General features: G+C 57.2%; 1 protein-coding gene across 1 annotated transcript in view; it reads right to left on the minus strand.

Moving 5' to 3' along the window:
- LRRC75A (leucine rich repeat containing 75A) overlaps positions 1-19,008 on the minus strand; it is a 30,771-nt gene that overhangs the window by 9,755 nt on the left and 2,008 nt on the right. Inside the window, exons 2-3 of the mRNA XM_062592279.1 lie at positions 10,448-10,576; positions 2,303-2,415 (exon numbers count right to left, since the gene is read on the minus strand). Coding sequence (XP_062448263.1) covers positions 2,303-2,415; positions 10,448-10,576 — 242 coding nt within the window. The remainder of the gene's footprint in view (positions 1-2,302; positions 2,416-10,447; positions 10,577-19,008) is intronic.

Genomic DNA, 19,008 nt, shown 5'->3' on the forward strand with positions numbered 1-19,008 from the left:
CTGGAAACAACTCCTCCGAAAAGCCGGCAGCTGGGGAAGGACTCGGCGGCGCGAAGCCTCACGTTTGGCTCCCCGCCGGGTCCCTGCCGCCGTGACGTTATCCCCTCGGGAACGGCAGCCCTCGCCGTCCCTCCCGCCGGCAGCGCCGGCTCGCTGGGGGCGAGTTGCTGCCGCCGCGCTTTTCGTGAATAATTCATACCGTATCGGATTGCTCTTGCAATGCAACCGGCCAGCACAACACCGCACATTTTCCCTTGCTTCTGCTGAAAAAAAAAGCTCACAAAATAATGAGCTGGCAGAACCTGATGCCTGTATCATACCCATGACCGCCCCGCGGTCACATCTGTGAATTTAACCCAGCTTCCCTGAAAAAATAAGGAAAAGGCCTTTCCTTCCTGAACGACAGCTGCCGACACCGGATCTCTGCCACCGAGAGCGGTGGGCGCCCCAGGGGAGCCTCGCTGGGCGCTGCGGAGAGGTGTCGAGCGAGCCCTGGGCTTGTACCGAGAGCAGCTAATCCGTCACGAACCCGATCCGCACGGTCAGGACCCAGGACTCGGTCCTCCCGGGCTTCGCGGGCGCTGGGGTTTCTGCCGAAGACTCGAAATCTGGATCGGTTCCCTGAAGTTTGGAGTTTGCAAAGCTGCAGCTCGTCTGGCAGTTCAGACATCCGCGCTGACAGCGCTGTCTCTGCGGCTGCACAGGCAGGGTTTCTACATAGTCTCCACTAAATCCGAATAAAACCTATCGGAATCGCAGGGGTAGTCCGTATCCGCTCAAACAGCTCCTCCGCAGGGACAGCCGGGCTGCCCGAAGAACGGCGCGCGAGAAGAGGGAGCAGAGGGAGCGGGGTCTTCTCCAAACGCCAGCGGGAGCTTTGGAGATCGGCCAGGAAGCCCTTGATTTAATGCCTTGATTTATTTAGTTCAGTGAACGAAGAGCAACAGGCAAAGCAAAGGAGCAGAGCAGGCTGCAGCCTGCTATAAACAGCTACAGAAAGGCCTGGGAAACTGTTCCTGCAGGTTTAATTTTTATTTCTGATAAAACGGGCCTGTCCGCTCCCACTCCAGCGCCGGGGACCAAACCACCCCTGCTCGCTACCGCCCCGAGCTGAAGCTTGTTGCCCCGCAAAGAGACGGACGCGAAGAAAACCGCAGGCCGCCGCGCCGAACCGCGGCGAGGGGCAGCGGAGCAGAGGACCGCCGGGTCGCGGCGGGAGCCTCAGCTCACGCCGGGGCCGAAACCTCCCTGAAATCGGCAGAAGGGCTCTCGGGCGAGACGGCACCTCCTCGGTCTCGTTGCTGCTCCTTTACGGGGAAATGGAGCAGTTCTGAGCTGTCAAAAGGCCTCCGAAGTGCTCAGAGAGTCATGCCAAAGCACGGTCGAGAAAACAGAGGCATTTCTCCACTTGTGGGTCTCTAAGCTCGCTGGGGGCCAGGGCGCACCGCGGCAGCCCTGCGGCACACGGGGCTCCTGATCTCCTTTGGCCACCGCCTTCGGTCTGCTTTCCTCCCTTCTGCCGTGATCTCTCTTCAGACTACGTTCTTCCTAGCAGGGGTTGGTCTACAAACAGCCCCTACTCAACTAGGAACCAAAACTCCCCGGGGAGCACTAGCGACCACCTGGGTACGAATCGCAGCTCTGCTGCACTGCGACTTTCCCCCCTTCTCACTTTACAACAGGTTCTCACTTTACAGCTAAGAACATCTAAAGCATCATCGAACTCCAGGAGCCGTATCGCCGATGGAGCTCGATCACGGGCCGCGGGGAAGCCGCCGGGCCGGCTGTGAAGCAGCTGTCCCAGCCGAGGACAGGGTTTTTGTGCCCGGCTTTGGAGGATGCAGAGCTAATAAAATTTCCTGCCACCACCGGGGACAGACTTCAGGTTGCGCGCGGACAGAAAGATGCTGCGGCTGGGGACGCATCCCCTGGAAAGGCACTGAAGAACGCTTGTATGGGATTAAAAATCCAGATATTAGCAAATACCCGCCACGGGTTCCCCGCGGAGCTTTCCCCAGGGATCACGCAAGGGAGCACGCTGCTTCTTCCCAGGGGTTACGCTTCCATTAAGGAGCGGATCGCCGCGCAGCAGGAAGAAAAACGCATTCGGCGCGCCAGGTTTGCAACGCCCGGGCTGCTGAGCGTCGGAGCAAAGCTCGATTACGTTATCACAGGAGCCGGGGCGGAGGGGGCTGCGGGTGCCCCGGGCGAGCCCGCGTCCCGCGGGCACCCGCTGCGCCTCCTCCCGCCGCGGCGGGGACCGTTCGCGCTCCGCCGCCGCCGCCGGGCCCAAGGGACTCACCAGGCTTGGGGCTTCCTCCTGGCGAGGCCGCGGCGCCGCCACTGCGAGTGGGGGCTCAGGTGGTAGGTCAGCTGCCGGCAGAGCTTCTCCACGGCCCCCAGCGCGTCCCCCTCCTGCGGAGACAAGGGGGAGCCCGGTGAGGGGGCTGCGGCCACGGCCGGGACCGCTCTGAACGCGGCGCCCTTATCGGGGCGGGCACGGGGAGGGGGGGGGGGGGACCAGCCCCGCCAGGACGGGGAGTTTCCCCAAGGGGAAGCAGCTCCGGGGATCGAGGAACGAAACCCAACGGCCGCCGCGCCGAGAGCAGAGCGAACGCCGAGGGGCTTCGCGGCTGACCGGGAAACTCTCCAACCACGCGCTGCTTAGGGGGGGGGGGGAAAAAACCGTCGTTTTGGTGGAATTCGAGGTGGGGGGAAACTCTAATTCTGAAACTCTCTGAACTCTGCTCCGGAAATCCGCGCTCCTGCAAGCAAACCACCGCACAGCCACCGGCCTCCGCCGCGCCGCCGGACGCTTGGCCTCAGGAGCGCGGCAGCGCTCGCACGCCGCGCCGCCGGACCGCGTGCAGCACCCCCTCCGCCTCTCCGGCCTGCTCTCTCACAGACGGCCGGCGGCGAGTAACCTAACCCGAACATCGGTAACGATCGTAATTACGAAATAAATCAAGGCGCGAGGATGCGTGGATGCGTGGAAGCTGCTTGGTTTTACGAAATCGTAAACGAGGCGAGCTTGCGGAGGGGGGAAGAGGGCTTGAGCGCGTGCTTAAACCTTCGCTTTTCAATGCGCCAGTTACGAGCGCGCTCAGCTTCCAACGGGAGTTTTAATCCCGCGGTTTGCGACGGCGCTTCCAGCCCGCGCTCAGCCTCGGAGCTGCGGGAACCTCCAGCGGCGCCTGCTCCGGGGCGGAGGAACCCGCGGAGGCTCAGCCCCGTCAACTAGCACAGGGAAAACTCCAAAAGCGTGTTTTATTGCATGTTTTCTACCGGAAGACCCCCCAAAAACACATTGCAGCCCTGCTTTAATTACCGGCTCGGTACGTCTTGGGAAGACGAGGGCGTTTGCTGCTCCGTCCGCGTAGCGCCCGTTTGCTCTCCGCCTGCAGCGCCTCCCGCTACCGCCACGAATTTCTGCACCTACCCTAAGTTTTAGCTCCTGTAATCTCTCTTTGCGTCTGCGAGCTGTTTTGATCCCTTTCAATTAAAGAGAACCAAAATAATTTGCCATAAAGCAAAGGGAGGGGAGGGAAGCCGGTGAAAAATGCTTTCGGGAGAGCAGCAATCACTCACAGCTGGTGGCGACGCTCTCCTCAGCGCCGAAACGCAGGGTGAATTTCCTAATCGCTGCCTTGAGTAGCTACAGTTCTGCTGCAAAATAAAAGCTACACGCTGAGATTAGTCTTCAGAGCCACGGGGCTAATATTTACAGCAAACTATTATGTTGCATTTCCTCCCCAAATTGGTACTTGGTCTCCCGGGGCGGGGGGGGGGGGGGGGGGGGTCCCAGAAACGGCCTGGCTGGGACTGCTTGGATGCCTCCGAGCGAGGCAGTAAATACCTAAATATCTACATCTCGGCCTTTTAAATCCTTTGCCGTAAGGCAAAAAAAAAAAAATTAAAATAAAAAAATCTCTCTCCAGACCGGCCGCTGCAAGGCCAGTGCCAGGCGACACGCTGGACCTCCCGCGGCCGCGCAGCGGCGCAGGGCCCCGCGGGGCGCGTGCAAAATAGGTCACCATGAATCACTGAAGAGCCACGACAAGAATTCACGCTGGAACACAGCAGGGCATTGACCCAAGCGAGAGCAATTAGCCGTCGTCCCAGGCCGGAGGAGGGGGACAGGTTTTTGCTCGCGTTACTACACAGTCCCACGTTGCTGTCACTTGCAATCAGGCTCTGGGCAGAAAAATCTTCTGTATTGCAAATCCTAATGCGTAAAAAGTCCCAAAGCGGCCCTCCAAAACCATGCTTTTCACTTAATTAAGCTTTCTTTTTTTCTTCTTCTTCCTCTTCTTTTCAAACTTGCATCTGCTCTGCCTGGGTGCTGCAGGATTTGCAGGCTGGGAATACACGACGCTTGAAAACACGAACGTAAGGGCGCTGTCTGCTCCCGGCCCCGCAGAGCCGCTGCCAGGAGCATCTGAACAAGGAGGGACAGCTGGAAGACGCGACCGCGGCGAGCTCCGTCCGCGCACGGCCCGCCGGGGCCGCGAGCCCCCACGCATCAACCATCTCGGGCAACCGCAGCCAACACGTCCCCCCCTTCCCAACCTTGTGCCTCAGTTTCCTCAACCGTAACACTCCTTCCCTTGTTCATACAAAGTTTGAAGAAGTAAGAAGGAAAAGACGCTCTGAAAGCTGGCTGGCAGTAACAGCATTGAACCTCAAGGGTTTTTAGCTCACCCTGAAGCTGAAGAAAATGCGTAAAAAAGCAACCGTCTCACCAGGATGCAAGACAGCGAACGGAAATGTGTCCTGGCACTGACAGCCTTCACCACTCGGGCTGGAAAAAAGGGCGCCCGCAGCTCCGGCAACGGCTGGGACTGGCTCAGCAACACCCGCGGGAGCTTCCCCGAGCCGCCCGGACTCCGCGGCTGGGCAGACCGCTCGGGGCCGCGGCCGCGCTCGAGCCGTAGGGATCTGCTTATTAAACCACCCGTTTCCGCGCAGCCAAGCTGCCAGCGGGCTGTTCACTTGCTGAAAACTCACGCTCGCGCGAGCGAGGCTGCAAACAGGTATTAAAACACCCGTCCAAGCACGTGAGCCAGCCAGGGCCAAACCCGCGAGGCGCCAGCTCCTCCTCGCACCCGTTTCGCAGGCGCTCTTCAACGCCAAAGGCAAATAAACACGGTCCCGAGAGCAGGCAGGGAATCGATACGTCTCCTTCCTAGGCAGTCAATTATGTTCTGATTAAAAGCTAAATGAGCTGAACTCAAATGTCAACTACCAGCAGAAACCATCAATAAAACACGCTGGTGCTGTTTAATGAGGGACCTGCCTCTCGGCCCGTCCTTTCCCGGCGTGACGCTTGCTCGATTTTATCGGAGCGGCTGCAGGTGCCGGTCCGGCAGCGGGACCGACAACATCGCCCCAGACGGGGGAACAAAACTCGCCTCCACCAGCCCTCGCCGTCGACTGCTTGGCCCACCCTGGGGGGACATCCGTGTCCCCAGCTGCTCCGTGTCCCCAGCAGCCTGCGGGCTGGCCGGCTCTGGGGAAACACCCTCGGCAAACGCTTCCGCAAGTAGCTCGTCCTTCCTCGTCACACTTTTCTTTTTTCCTAGCAATCCTTCTCGTCTTGTGGTTTTCCGGGAGCGAGGGCCAGGATCAAAGTCCGCCTGACCCAAGCCGGCTTTGTGGATTCATATCATTAAGGCAGCTGAGAATGCGAAAAAGACTTCTCGTCCCTCCGCACGCTGCGGCAACGGCTGCAAATGCCGTCCTGCCTTAGCCCAATGCCATAAACACACTCTGCACCCGGGAGAATTTCGGTATCGTGGATTAGGGAGGTGCTGCATGGGCTTCCCCAGGCAGAGCGGCTCCTCCACGTTCGACTCGTCTGCACCCGACAAAAAGCCTGAACCGAGAAACCTAATTCCACCGTCCAGGGAAAGCCCAGATGTTCAAGGGAGATACCAGATAGCCGGAAAGGCGGTTACTCCATCACACCGCCTCCGAGGAGGGAAAATAAAGTCATACATACGCTCAGATGGGCCGATGGCCTGGGAGCAAATCCCGAGGCGCCCCGGCAAGGCGGGCAGCCCCAGCCTCCTCTTGCCAGCTTTTTTTTCCCCTCCTCCCTAAGGTTCTCCAGACTCGATTTTGCCAGTAGTGATATCATCTAAGCTCCTCTGGACCTCGCCATTATTCAATTTTAACCTTAATAAAAAAAAAAATCTGCAAGGAAGAAACCCTCAGTGCAATTTGCCCCTGTTTCCAAGGCTCTCTGTTCAGCTTTAGCTCACACACAAGAGCTTGAAAGAGAACATCTCTCTTTCTGTAAAGAAAACACGAGCAGAGGGCATGACATACTAAGCTAGGAAAGAGCGAGAGTTGTCATTAGCGGAGTCTGAGCTTCACAGTCCACTGCATACTGCAGGATGCGTTAATGTATTGCAGATGTCTTAAATACCCATAAAGAGCGTTCTTCACACTTGGAGCAATACTGGCAAAACAAAAAAAAAAAAGGAGCATTAATACAGAATATAATTGATTTAGACAGCTGAATCACCATTATCCCCTTTGCTTTTATACCAGGTATTGGGAGTTTAGAGGTTCTGGCATTCATAAATCAGCTTTCTTTTACAATGTATGGAGCTCGGCGAGGCGACGAGCTCACCTGCCGGACTGGCACCCGGGTGGCCCTGCCACCGCTGCCCGTCCGAGACATCTGCTTTTGCTGCTCTGTAATTTGATGTGATGTCAGCGACTTGGAAGGATAATTCGAACCCAAGATCAAGTAGTGACACACATGGTGGGAGAAGAGGATTACGTGCTTGGTTTGGGGATAACGGTGCAGAGCTGGTGGTCCCGGTATCCTGACTCTAGTCACCCTGTGGAAGTCCAATTTATTCGTACCGTGTCTCAGCCACAGGCCACAGCCCAGTAAATAAGAGGAAAAATGTTACATTAGTTTCGATGGGGTTTTAAAAAACGCAGGACATACATAAAAACCCAACAGCAGCTGCAAGTTAAATCCTTCTGCCACGGAGCTGAAATAGGATTAGAAATACATTATTTCATCCAGGTCACAGTAGCCAGTTTTTCTTTATTTGCTTTCTCTTGCCTTTGCGGGTGACAATTTCTATACCCAAAACCGCACCGAAAACCTAGTCAGTGTAGAGCTCAGGGGGGGAAAAAGGCATCCGAGCCAGGGATGCAGTTAAGCATGTATTTCTCAAACGCCACAAAAGTGAACAAGAAAATAGATCTTCACTCTACCCAGAGCTACACGGGCAAAGCCGACTCTGCTGCCAGCACCAACACGGCACCTTTCCGGCTACGCCAGCTGCTCGCGTTGGAGAGGTGCAGGTTAACGCCACCAAAATCCCCCCTCGGGTTTCTCCCGGGCAGCTCTCAGCGGTCGGAAGAGCCGTCCCGGGCTGGGGCTGGTCCGGAGGCCGGGGCACGCGCCCCGGGACGGCAGGAGCTGGTGCCGCAGGGGCAGCGAGCGGCCCCCGCCCAGGGCTTCCCCCTCTCCGCTCCCTCTCGCTTGGCTCAACGCTTGTCCCGCGTTCAGCGAGCCTCAGACAGGAGGAAAACCTGACCCACTCGCCATCGCGGTCGTCAGGCGTCCGCACACACGGCTCCGCTCTGCGCAAAAAGAAACCGGTTCAGTTTTCCCATAATTTACAGCCAGAGATTTCTGCTGGCAAAAAGAGCCAAGAGCTTTTGCGCAGGGTCCTCTGCTCCTCACGCGGTTGTGTTTTCGGCTCCTTCCCTCCCCATCTCTCCACGAACGGAGGAAAAAACATGGCTTAATACCGGGAGGATCCCGCGTCGGGAACGCCAGGTGCCCGGCGGTACCGCTCGACACCGCTTTCCCGTGCGACACCGGCTTTTCTCTGACCCGAATCTGTCACCCAAAACGCGAGCGCCTCGGGGAAGGCTGGGATCTGCCCGGGGGCCGGAGCGGAGCGGCTCAGCCCTTACACTAAACGCTCCGACGTCCGAATGAAAACTCACCCAAAACGCTTCCGGACTCGGCCTCATTCGAGGCACTTCGGGCTCAGCCGGCGCGAGCTGAACTTGTTGCCCCGCTGCTGGTTTGAATTTACTCCCTGGAAGAAGCCCCCGCCGAGCGGCGCGGAGCTGCAGACACGGTCGAGGAGCCCGGCCAACAGTTCCTGGCCACGCGCAGCAGTACGTGTTTACCCAGAGTTTGGAAAAACCGTTCAAATTTTATTTTAGCTCAGAGGAGAGGCCGAGAGGTCACCTTTAAGCTGAGGCTGGTATAAATAGAGGCTGAATGGAAAGAGCGACGTAAAGAAGGCCAGAGAAACGCTCTGGGAGGAGGAGGGCGAGCGGCCCCGGTGCTTTCTGGGCAAGGCACAAAACGGGCATGGAAAAACTGTGGCTCGCCTGTTAGAGCCTGCAAAATTTCCTAAAGCCAAGCTTTTCACCCTGGAAAACCAGCGAGACTGCGGGGCCCGCAGCAGCAGGTCTCGGGCAGGACGCAGGACCGAGGTGTGGAGACGGAGCCCGGGGGCGAGGGAGGCTCCGGCAGCAAGGGGCACCCAGAGGCGGGCTCCGAGCCGGGCGCGCGGCGGCCAGCCGGGGCCGGGCAGCGCGAACGCGCTCGCCCCGGCACACGGTGCATCGAGCCGGTTAACGGGCACCAGGGTCCAGCTCGCCCCGCTCTTCTGCCCGGGCTTTCCCACCTCTCGCACGAACTCCGCACGGACGCGGGCAAGTTCCCAGGTGCCTGAGCCCAGCGGTCCGCGTGCACCCGCGCCGCGGGACCCAACAGCATACCTTCGGCTTGCAGAGCAAAAGCCAAAGCTGCTGCAACGCTCCCGGCCCCGAGCTTGCTCCTGCTCCCTTACGGCGCTGCCAAGTTTCTGCCAAAGGAACAAACTGCTGGTTTGAGAGGGGTTCGGGGGCAGAGCGCTGAGACACAGCTTTGCTGGAGACGCAAAGGAAATCACCGTCTCGCAAACCCCAGCGGCCAGACGAACCGCGCGGGGAGCCGCGCGGCAGCCGGCGTTCGGCCGCAAACGCCGGAGCGCTTCCACGCTGCGTCGGCGGCCCCCGGTTCCTTTTGCAGCGAGCGGCCTTGGCCGCGACTCCCTGCTCGTCTCCCAGGGCGAAACGTGGAAGAGAAACCCGCTTAGTCACCAGGGCCTGCAGAAGGGTAACTTCAGCAGGGGAGCGGGGCCTCTCGCTCTGGAAACACGCCTGTCAAAATAGGTTTCTCCAGTTTCCCATCTCATCGCCCTGCGGGGGAGGAGAGAGGAAAGAATTTCTTCTCCGTAAGAAAAGAAACAGAAATACATTGATATCATTGGAGCTGGAGGTCCACCGAGTCTGCGGGCGGGACCGGAGCCAAGCGCGGGTTACGGCACTGGAAGGACGCCTGCTTGGCTCAAAGCTTCGGTAGCTTATGGGACCCCGACAGCAAACTCGAGGGGTGCTGTGGAGCTCCCACGCTCCCGGGGGGTTGTTGCAATGGAGATGCCCCATCAGGGAGCTCATTAAACCTTCCTCTGGGCCTTCTGGAAAACATCAACCAGCTTCTCCCTAAAATTCACACCATTTGCTTTACATGCTACTTCTATTCCTGACCAGCGATGTACAGAGAAGAAAAACCCAGCCATGACACGCAAACCCGCAGCTCCTCCGCACTCCGATCTGCTCCCAGACAAGACGAAACACACGGAAACGCCCCTCGAGAAGGAAAGGCACCGGCGGCCGTCGGGGGGAGCGGAGCCTGCACGCCGCTGCCTCGCTCGTCCTGCGTCCCGCGCGGTGCCCGCGGAGGGAGGCGGCCCCCTCGGAAAGGGGATATCGCGGCTGGACGCAACCCGCTCGGCTCCCACGCGCACCAGCTCGCCGGGACCGCCGCGCCGGAGCACCTCTCCTCCCAAAATCACAGGTAGGGAACGGCAGCACGGGACGACCAAGAGGTCAAAACAAGACCCACATGTGTGTTGAGCTGCGCCGACGGAGAAACCTGCTCCCGCCAGAGCCCAAGCAGCAGCTCAAGGAGAGGGAGAGCTTTTGGAAATCTGGCCTTGGAGGCACTGCCAAGGACTCTCTCGCAGTCTGGGGTCACGATAAATATTGCACAAGGGAGAGGAACAGGCTGTTATCCTTGCAAGGTAGGGTCTGTTCCTAACGGTGCAAGTTCTTTAACACAGCAAATGGCAGAGGAAACAAAAAGCGGCTGAAAGCAGAAATAATTTGCAAACAAAGTACCGAGACACAAATTGCTAACATTAACTGACTTTCACTAGGGCAGCTGGAAACCCTCAGATTGTGCAATCGAACCACCACTTCCGAGCTGGCCCTCTCTGCTCACGGGATGTACAACCCCGCACTAACCTGGATGACTTTTCTCTGGCGCTCAAAGGGAAGCTCCCCACCCCAGCAGAACTTTTTTTCCTAAACCAGGTCAGTTGTGGAGGTGTAACGGGGCAATGATACCTACCGGTTTGGGGCAGTGGATGTATCTAGCAAGGCTGATGATCAAGTCATGGGTGATTGGATCCACTAGGTTTCGAAAGCTGGCGTACCGATAGAGGACATCATCCAGAGAGGTCGACTCCATTCCTAAGTCCTGCAGAAAACAGGGTAGAGGGGCAAGATTAGTTGTGCTGCAAAACCCAGTTGCTAGTGTGGTTCTTAAAACTCCCCTGCATCGGTGGTCTCTATCAAGAAGCCAACAAGAAAGAGATCCTCCCGTCCACCCTATATAAGGAAGAGGCACACGTGCAGGTCACCCTGGGGAAACGTGCTTTCCTTTGCTTCATCTGCTCTGCAGAGAGGTGTTGGGGCTGCGGGGCAAACACCCAAATGCCTTCACAAGCCACAAATCCATGGAGCCAACGGTATGCAGTAGCCCCATTCTCCTGCTTGCAATACAGTAAAAATCAAAGACGACTCCGGCAAATGTGACAACCTGACCAGCGTGAAGCTGGGCCTGGAGAACCCAGTGTAGTAACAGTAGGGCTCTGTGGCTGCTCTGCGTGGAGAAGAAGGAGCAAGCCTAGAATTGCAGCATGGGAAACAGGAGGATAAACTGGGGGTTGTGGGGACAGCGAAGTGCTGGAGTCGACTGGCAGGGGACGAGGTGGAGGCTCTGCCACTGGAGACTGGACAAGGACGTGCCAGAAACAACTTAGATCAAGCCGATTCTACCTTGGGGATGGACTAGACCTCCTGAGCTCCCTTCGGAGACTATTTTCTAAGAGTTTCAATCCTTAGACATAACAGTTTGAGGAATTTTGGCCCCAGGCTCACTCTACGAAATGCATCAGCGCACAAGGTAGAGGAGGGGAAGGGTTATATATAGTGTATGCCGTTCACTTCGAGTAATTTAGCTCCACTGTTTCTCGTTCCTCGGCAGCAACCGACCAGGGGATACAAGCGTGCTCCTCCCGGCTCGAATGCCACTGCCATGAAGTCCACCAGGCTGCCCTGCTAGGACAACCCTTGCGAGAGTGCTCCCACAAGGAGATACGCCTTGCGGCCCCATCCTACACCCGCGCTCCAGCAGCTCTGGGTTAGTTTTCCAGCCCTGTCGTTCTGCAGCAGCCGGAGCACACCATTTCATTCCCCTTTTTCTTTTAATGTTTGACAGGAATATTTCAACCATCAGTCAGTGATGAAAATCCTGTATGAGAAGCTCCACCAGGTGTGAGGAAAACGGCTGCTGGTCTCCTGCGAACAGTCACACCGGAGACGCAGGCTCATGCACAACCATGAGATGCCCAGTCCTCCTCCCGGAGCTGGTGGCATCTGGCATGAGGAATTTCATGGTGTTTGGAAAAAATACACATCTCTGCAGGTGAAAATGTTTGCAAGCTATGGCCAGGAGACTTCCACGGAAACCTGCTTGAATTTGCACTTTCCACCTTCAACAAAACAGTGTATTTTGCTGTAATTTCGTTTTGGTGGAAAGGCTCTGACCATCTCGCAGGAGTACACGATGGGGGAGCCCTCCAGGGCAGCAAGAGGGTTGAACATGGGGCAGAAACCGCTGAGGGTCCGAGACGCTCGTATTCCCCTCCAGCGCCGCTCCTGCACCCACAACCTGCCCCGCGTCCTCCAAAAGCATCAGCTCATTGAGACGGCTCCGTTCCCAACCTGACCTCTACAGATCCCGTTCCTGCTACTCCCAAAATAGACGCATTTATCAGAGAAGTATTTCAAAGCCTTCCAACACCTCCCAGGTCCCAAAAGGCGCTTCCAGAGCACAAGCAGACAGCTGCAGAGGGGACATCCCACGGGCAGAAATGGCCTCAGCAAAACCCGCCAGAGCCCTCGGCATCCACCTCGCTACCAACGCCCGGCGAATGCAGGGAGGAAGGAAGCGGGGAACCTGCGGGAAACCAAGCTGGAGCACATCCTGCAACAAGTTAAAGGCTGGAAAGGACCGAGCCACAAAAATGAAATAGAAGTTGCAGGTGAGGAGGAAACGAGCAATGCCAGGAACACGCACCACGGCGGAAGCACGCAGAGCTCTGGTCCCCTTCTTGGCGAAAAGCAGGGGTCTGCAGAGGGAAAATCCGGGAGGTGAGGACCCCGAGGGCTGACCACTCTGGTGCTGAGCTAGGGAAAGTGAAACCTAAGTTATTTATAAGACGCTGGTAATAGCAAGGTGCTATTTGACCACATCGGAGTCTCAGTCTGGCTAAGTGACTTAACACAAAAAAAGAAAATCTAAGTGTCAGATACAGAGCACAGGGCTCAGACAATTTTACTCACAACCACCTTGCAGAAAGCAACCCTTCCCGGCTCTGCCTTTATGCACGGTAAACTAATGACTTGTTATTTATCGAACATTTTGCACTTCTGCAGAACTTCTCAGGTGAGGACATCCGAGCATTTCACAAACGCCAGCGGCCTTTATCGCCCACATCTACCAGACCGGCATTTAGGAACGCCGCAGTTGGCGCCGCGCGTCTCCGTCGCGGGCCCGGGCGAAGCGGCGCGCTGAGACGTCGCGCCCTGCCCGGACCAGCCGCGAGCCCCTCTCAAGCCCGTACGACGGCTAAAGCGCCGCAGCTCCCCGTGCTCCCGGCAGAAACGCGTTTTTTACCCACACAAGTCGACCCGCGGTAGGGGTGGACACAGCTGCAGCTGCAGGAAACCAAAACTAAACAGGCCAAGAAAAGGGAACTCTACACGGTTAAAAAAAAATACCATAAAAGATTATCAAGGACTTAAGTAACTCCCCTTAGCACGTGCAACGTGGGGGTAAAGACCGGGCTGAAGGCAGGCAGAAAAACTAGAAATAAAATTCAGGAGTTGCAACCACCCAAAATTAACAATTTATGACTCCTATGAGACCCAGCTTACTCCTGATGGCCGCACATGCAATTTGCTGATAATTAACACTCCGAGTTCCCTTTCTCCTGCCCCCGGTGCTTTAATTCAGCAAGTGCAAGCAAATAACACCTCGGCGCTCTGCAGCAAACCGGAGCAGGTCCTGAGCTCAGAGATGCTCCGGTGCTAATGAACTGCTCGCGGGAAGGCAAATTCTTTGTAAGTACCGAAGCTGCGGGAAAATGATCGTCTTCAAAAAATAAATAAATAAATAAATCTGTTCGTCCTCAAAAAGGGGGTCTTGTGGCTGAGGAATTACTCAAAGCAGGGATGAGGCAGGTAATAATAATAATAATAATAATAATAATAATAATAATAATAATAATAAATCTGTGGGGCTGTTTTCTCTTGATGGGAGCACCAAAGAAAAAGCCCTATAACAACGAAGCCAGACGGACACAGAAACCAAGCAGTAAGTGCACTGAACGACTGCAAATGTATCTTGTTTAAAAAAAAAAAAAAACAGCTCTATCGATTTACGATTTATCCCACGGCATCTGCCAACTTGGCATTAAAAAACAAAACAAAAACAAAACAACAACAACAAAAAAAAAAGACTTAAAATCTCAGCGCAGAGGTCCAGAAACGAGCCGACTGCCCGCGCCGCCGTCCCCGGGAGCAGCGCGGCAGCAGCGAGGCAAGCCCAGCGCCCGCCGGGGCCGCGCACCGGTGCTTGGTGTTAATTAGCCTGGAAGAACCAGCTCGTTTGCTAACGACCACCTTCCCGCTCGAGGATTTTGGCACCGCAGAGACCCCAGGCGACTGTGCAGACCCCGGCGTGCTCTGCAGCTTAGGCTCTTTTGCAAGAAGAAGGGAAGGAAAAAAAAAAACCCAAACCCCAGACAAATGGAAATAATTGGGCTGGGGAGAAACTGCTCACCGAGGGCGCCGGGCGCCGGGTCTGAGCGAGGCGTGCCGGCACCGAAAGCCCTCCGGTCCAGCAGCCTCGGGCAGGAGGATCCCGCCCATCGCCCCCGCCAGCGCGGGCGGTCGTTCTCCCAGCAGCTGGATTTGGCCCACGGTCATCGCTGTCTCTGGCAAACGCCACGCGCTCCCGCGGGAGCCGATTTGGGGGCGAGCGAGGAGTAATCCTGCTCACGCAGCCCTGGACACCCCAGGATCTTTCAGGATCGAGCCACGTTTAATATCGTGCCTCTTCCCTTTAGGCACATCAAAAATTTGACCATTTTCTCTTACGCTAACGTTAAAACGTAGAACCAATAAACCGGAGGCTTTCTCTCCCTCTCCTTCTCCCTCCTGGGAGTTTATGTTTTTCGCAGAACCGTCCCTGCCTCCCTCCTGCTGCACATTTTTTATGCCCAAACGTCTTCCTGAGCTGCTCCCTCGGTCTCGGCCGCACCAGGGCTGTCTCTTCCCACCACATGCAATATTTTAAAGCCGCTCAAGGCTGAAACTTGCTCGAGGCCAAGCGATGAGCTCATGCGCAATTTAATAACTTCGCACCAGTCCACGCTGTCAGCAGCAAATCGCAAATCTCTGACTCTGGAGGAGACGCCCAGCGCCTGGCTCGAAGCCCTGCGCTTCTCTGCGGCGCGTTCCCTCGCCCCAGGGGACCTTCACCCGGGGAAGCAAGAGCAGCTTTCGGGCAGCCCCACGTGATTCCTTCCCCTCTCCCATCGCCCGTGTCGTCCCCGCGATGTATCTGCCTCATTCCGTGCTTTAGGAGGCCGAGAGGAAGCCAAAGTGTCCATCAGCCCTTCTGGCCAGCTTAGAAACAGGACGACACGGGCAGAGGACTCGCAGCCGCCGGCCACCAACTTGCCTTCGACCTCCGCAGGAGGAGTCTTCTGCAAAGGCAGCGATGCAAGGGTACGGGATTTCCAAAACAAAACAAAACACACACACGAGGAACGAAAAACTTCGACCGAGCAGCAGGAGGAGTAATGCCTCCTCCACGGACCTGCAGAGGAAGCTTCCCAAACGTGGCAATTAAAGGCCTAAGAAAATACAATTATTTTGGAAAAAAAACCCACTAGCAGCAGCAATGGGGCTCATGACGCATCTATCGGCAAAGAGCCAGAAAGGGTGCGAGGAGGTTTTGAACCTCTGCAGATCGGCCGGTCGGCTGGCGCAGGCCGGGGGCCGCTGCAGAACTCGCAGACATTCGCGCCAGACGCGGTTTTGGTTTTCTCCTTCGCTCGCTCTTGGAGAACAGGCGAGGAATCGGAGAACTGGAGGACGTACGTCCTTACGGACGCTTGGAAAGCAAACCCGGGCGGTGGCGACCCCAAAGTTTGTGCGTCCACTGACAGCACAACAACGGAGCTAGCAGAGCGGCAAAGACGGGCTTCCAGGAGAGAGCACCACGTAATAAAACTGCACGTGGTTTGCTGTACGAGGACTTCAGCCAAAACCATCCATTAAATTACTCTACACCAGACCAGGATAGTTCCCCTCGATTATAAAAATAAAACCGGCCCCCTCAAAAAAATGGAGAAGCAGAGATGTTATAAGAGTCGATACCCACTGAGCTAACGACCTGCAGCCTGTTCGTGGCTGGGGGAGTTTTAAAGTCATTTCGGGCCTTTTGCTCGGCCCAGCCGAGCTTCCACGCGACGCCCGGGCACCCGGGGCAGCGAACTGCCCGGGCTCGTCCCCGCGCCGCGGGAAAGCGGCCGTGGGATTTCCGCCCTCCTGGCAGGACGCGGCGGTTGGGGAAGGGGAGGGGATATTGCAAATACGCCTGGAAAAAGGCTCCCGTCAGCGTGCGGGATACAGCGGAGCGCGGGGGAAAGAGCCGCCAGCCCTGCTGCCCCCGGCCGTCGGCGCTGGGGTCGCGCCGGGCTCCGACCCCCGTCCCTTTTGCAGTGGCAAGTGGAGTGGATTTACTGCTTAAAACCACCCTGCCGCGCTTCACACCAGAGCCTGGCTACGTCCCTCTGCAGCAAGACGAATATTAGAGCTTTTGCAGTGTAAAACCTCAGCGGGAGCAAGATACAGGCGCATTTTAACCCAAAGCCGTCACTCGATGTGCTCTTGAGGCGGGCAGATAAGGTGGAACCTGACACTGAACCCAAACCTCCCCGGCCCCACGATTTACCCCGAGTTAGCAGCAGCAGCAGCCAGCTCTGCCCGGGGGACGGCGCCTGGCACCTACCCATCAGCTGGAGGAGGCTTCCAGCGAAAAAGCAAACCCAGCAAAACTCACAGCACCAAACTCATTTTCTTCCTTGAGACAGAGCAAAAGGGGAGGAGGAGAAATAAAGCTTTGCCCGGCCGCTGAGGGCTTGCAAAAGCGCCCGGCAGAGCAGAGGTAATTAACGGGGACGACGTGAATTTCGATTTGCAGATCCCGCATCCCCGTTAATCCCAGGCACGGCCGGCAGAGCCTCGTAACGGGGTTCGGAGCAACGGCAGATCGATGCACGGCGCCGGCGCGCGCGGGAGAACAGCCTACGCTTCGCACGATAGCCGCGGCGACTGTAACGACGTACGCTGATGGGGAGCCGTACCGAAGAGGACCGCGGGTCCCGAATGCACGAGCACCCGGCCCGCGGGCCGGGGGGCGTCTGCCACCCGCCGACTGGCGCAGCTCCGTCTGGGGACCCGACGGAAAGGAGGAGCCCGAGCGCCCGAAAATCTGCAATTCCCCAACCCTCCTTTTCTTCTTCTTTTTGCCCCCCACATTGAGAAAAGGCGTTGCAAAGCCAGATGTTTAAAGATGCTTTAAAGACGTCTTTTTTTCTCCCCCGCTTACGCCAAAGTACGCGAGGCAACGGAGCGGAGCGGACCGTCAGCTGGGGCACTGGTATTTAGCAGAGCTGTGTATATATTTTAAACGCATTTGCCCTAACACGCAGCTCTCACGCGAGCGACGCAGAACGACACCAGGCCTGCGGATCTCGCAGCTCGTGTCAGATGAGCGAAGCAGGACGCGGCCGGTGCCAAAGTTTTAAGGAAAGTCACTGCTGAAAGCACATAAACCCCAAAGAGCCTGAGGTCCTAATGCAGCTTTCGGTGGAGCCCGACTCCCTCCACGGCAGGGAGTCTAGTTTTGAACATAAGAAGTTTGGGGAAGTTTTACTTTGCCGCTAGCCGGCACGCAGCGTACCTAGAGGTTTTATTGTCCACGTTTTGAACGGGAGTTTTCATCTCGGCGCAACTCGACGGAAGCCCGAAGAGCAGAGAACGGCCTTCTGCAAATGAAGTGCTGCCAGTTCTCCGTCCCCCAGCAGAGCAGGGCCATCCTGCGGGGCCGGGCGCCCGCGGACGCGCCGCCCGCCTCGCTCGGGCAGGGAAGGCAAGCGGCGGATTTCACCAAGCAGCGTCCACCTTCCGAAACCCAGCAGGAAAAGAGCCTCTTCCCCCACGGCTTCGCGCGCTGGGCAAAACCCCCAAACACCAGGGAAGGAAAGAGCTGCACCGAGGTCAAACCTGAGCCGCGGGCTGCAGTGGAAGCAGGCGGTGCCAGGCCTCCTCGAAGGGGCAGCGCGTCTAATTCCCGGCCGCGGGAACCCGAGCGGGGCCGGGACGCCCCGGGCGGCGGTGGAAGGGACGCCCGGCTCTTCGCAGGAGAAGGAGGCCCACGCGAAGCCCCCCGCCGGCGTAACCACCCTCCGCTGCCGGCGAATCCCGCAGGGAGAGGGGGAAGGAGCGAAGGCGGCGGGGACGCGGGACAGGGCGTCGCGAGGCGGCGGCCGGCTGCAAAGCCGGGCAGGCAGAGCGGAGCGGCCGCGGCGCGGAGCCGCCCCCGGCTGGCATTCACCGCCTGCATGTCCAGCGGCTGAAGGGTTAAAAAAAGAAAAAAAAAAGAAAGAAAAAAAAAAAGAAAAAAAAAAACAAACCCTGGGGGGACGCCGGAGGTTTCGTCAGCGGAAACCAACCTAATCCTGAAGCCGCGGAGATGCTCGCGGGCCAGCGGCGTTTCCCAATTGCCACTTCCCCTCCGCCGCGGCCCAGCACCCCGCATCCTCGACCTGGCGGCACCCAAAGCAGCCCGCTCGCCCCAAGGAGATGCCGGGGCCGGCAGAGGAAGAAAGAAAGGGGGAAAAAAAAGAAAAAAAAAAGTAAAGGAAAAAAGGAAAAAAGAAAAAAGTTTTCAAAAGCTTTAAAAAGTAAAAATAAATAAATAAACAGATGAACTAAAGTCTCTCTGCTGGGCACGCGGTGGAGACGGGCGCCAGCCGCGACGCCCGCGCTTAATCGGGGCAGCTCCTCGCGGGAGAGCACGGAGGATGCCCGCGGCTAAATCGCGGGAGTTTTGCTTTGCAAGAGAGAAACTGCGTTTCCTAACGAACGCGCCGGTGACAGCGTGGCTTATTGCAACCTCGGCAATTGCAAATGCTGTAAAACATCAGCGATTTCAGCGTATTTCTGCTCATTGGCCGATTTGTCCGCCAGGAGCAGGCCGTGGGCAGCCGCGGCTGGGACGGCTCACGGGGAAACACAGCAGCGCGCGGGGCGGCGCTTTCCTTTAGTATTATTATTATTATTATCATCATCATCATCCTTTTCTTTTTTTTAAGGATTTTAATTTTTGCACTGTGTGCTTTGGGTTGCCTCAGGCTCCAAGCGGTTGACGGCATTTCCAGAGCGGAAGGAAAGAGCAGCTGGTAGGTACCTGTGGCCGAAGAGCCGGCCGCTGGGTTGGGCTGGCCGCGCAGAAAGGCGCAAGAGCGCGAGGGTTATTTTGCGGGAAGG

The sequence above is a fragment of the Rhea pennata genome, chromosome 20, assembly GCF_028389875.1.
Source record: "Rhea pennata isolate bPtePen1 chromosome 20, bPtePen1.pri, whole genome shotgun sequence".
Taxonomy (NCBI): domain Eukaryota; kingdom Metazoa; phylum Chordata; class Aves; order Rheiformes; family Rheidae; genus Rhea; species Rhea pennata.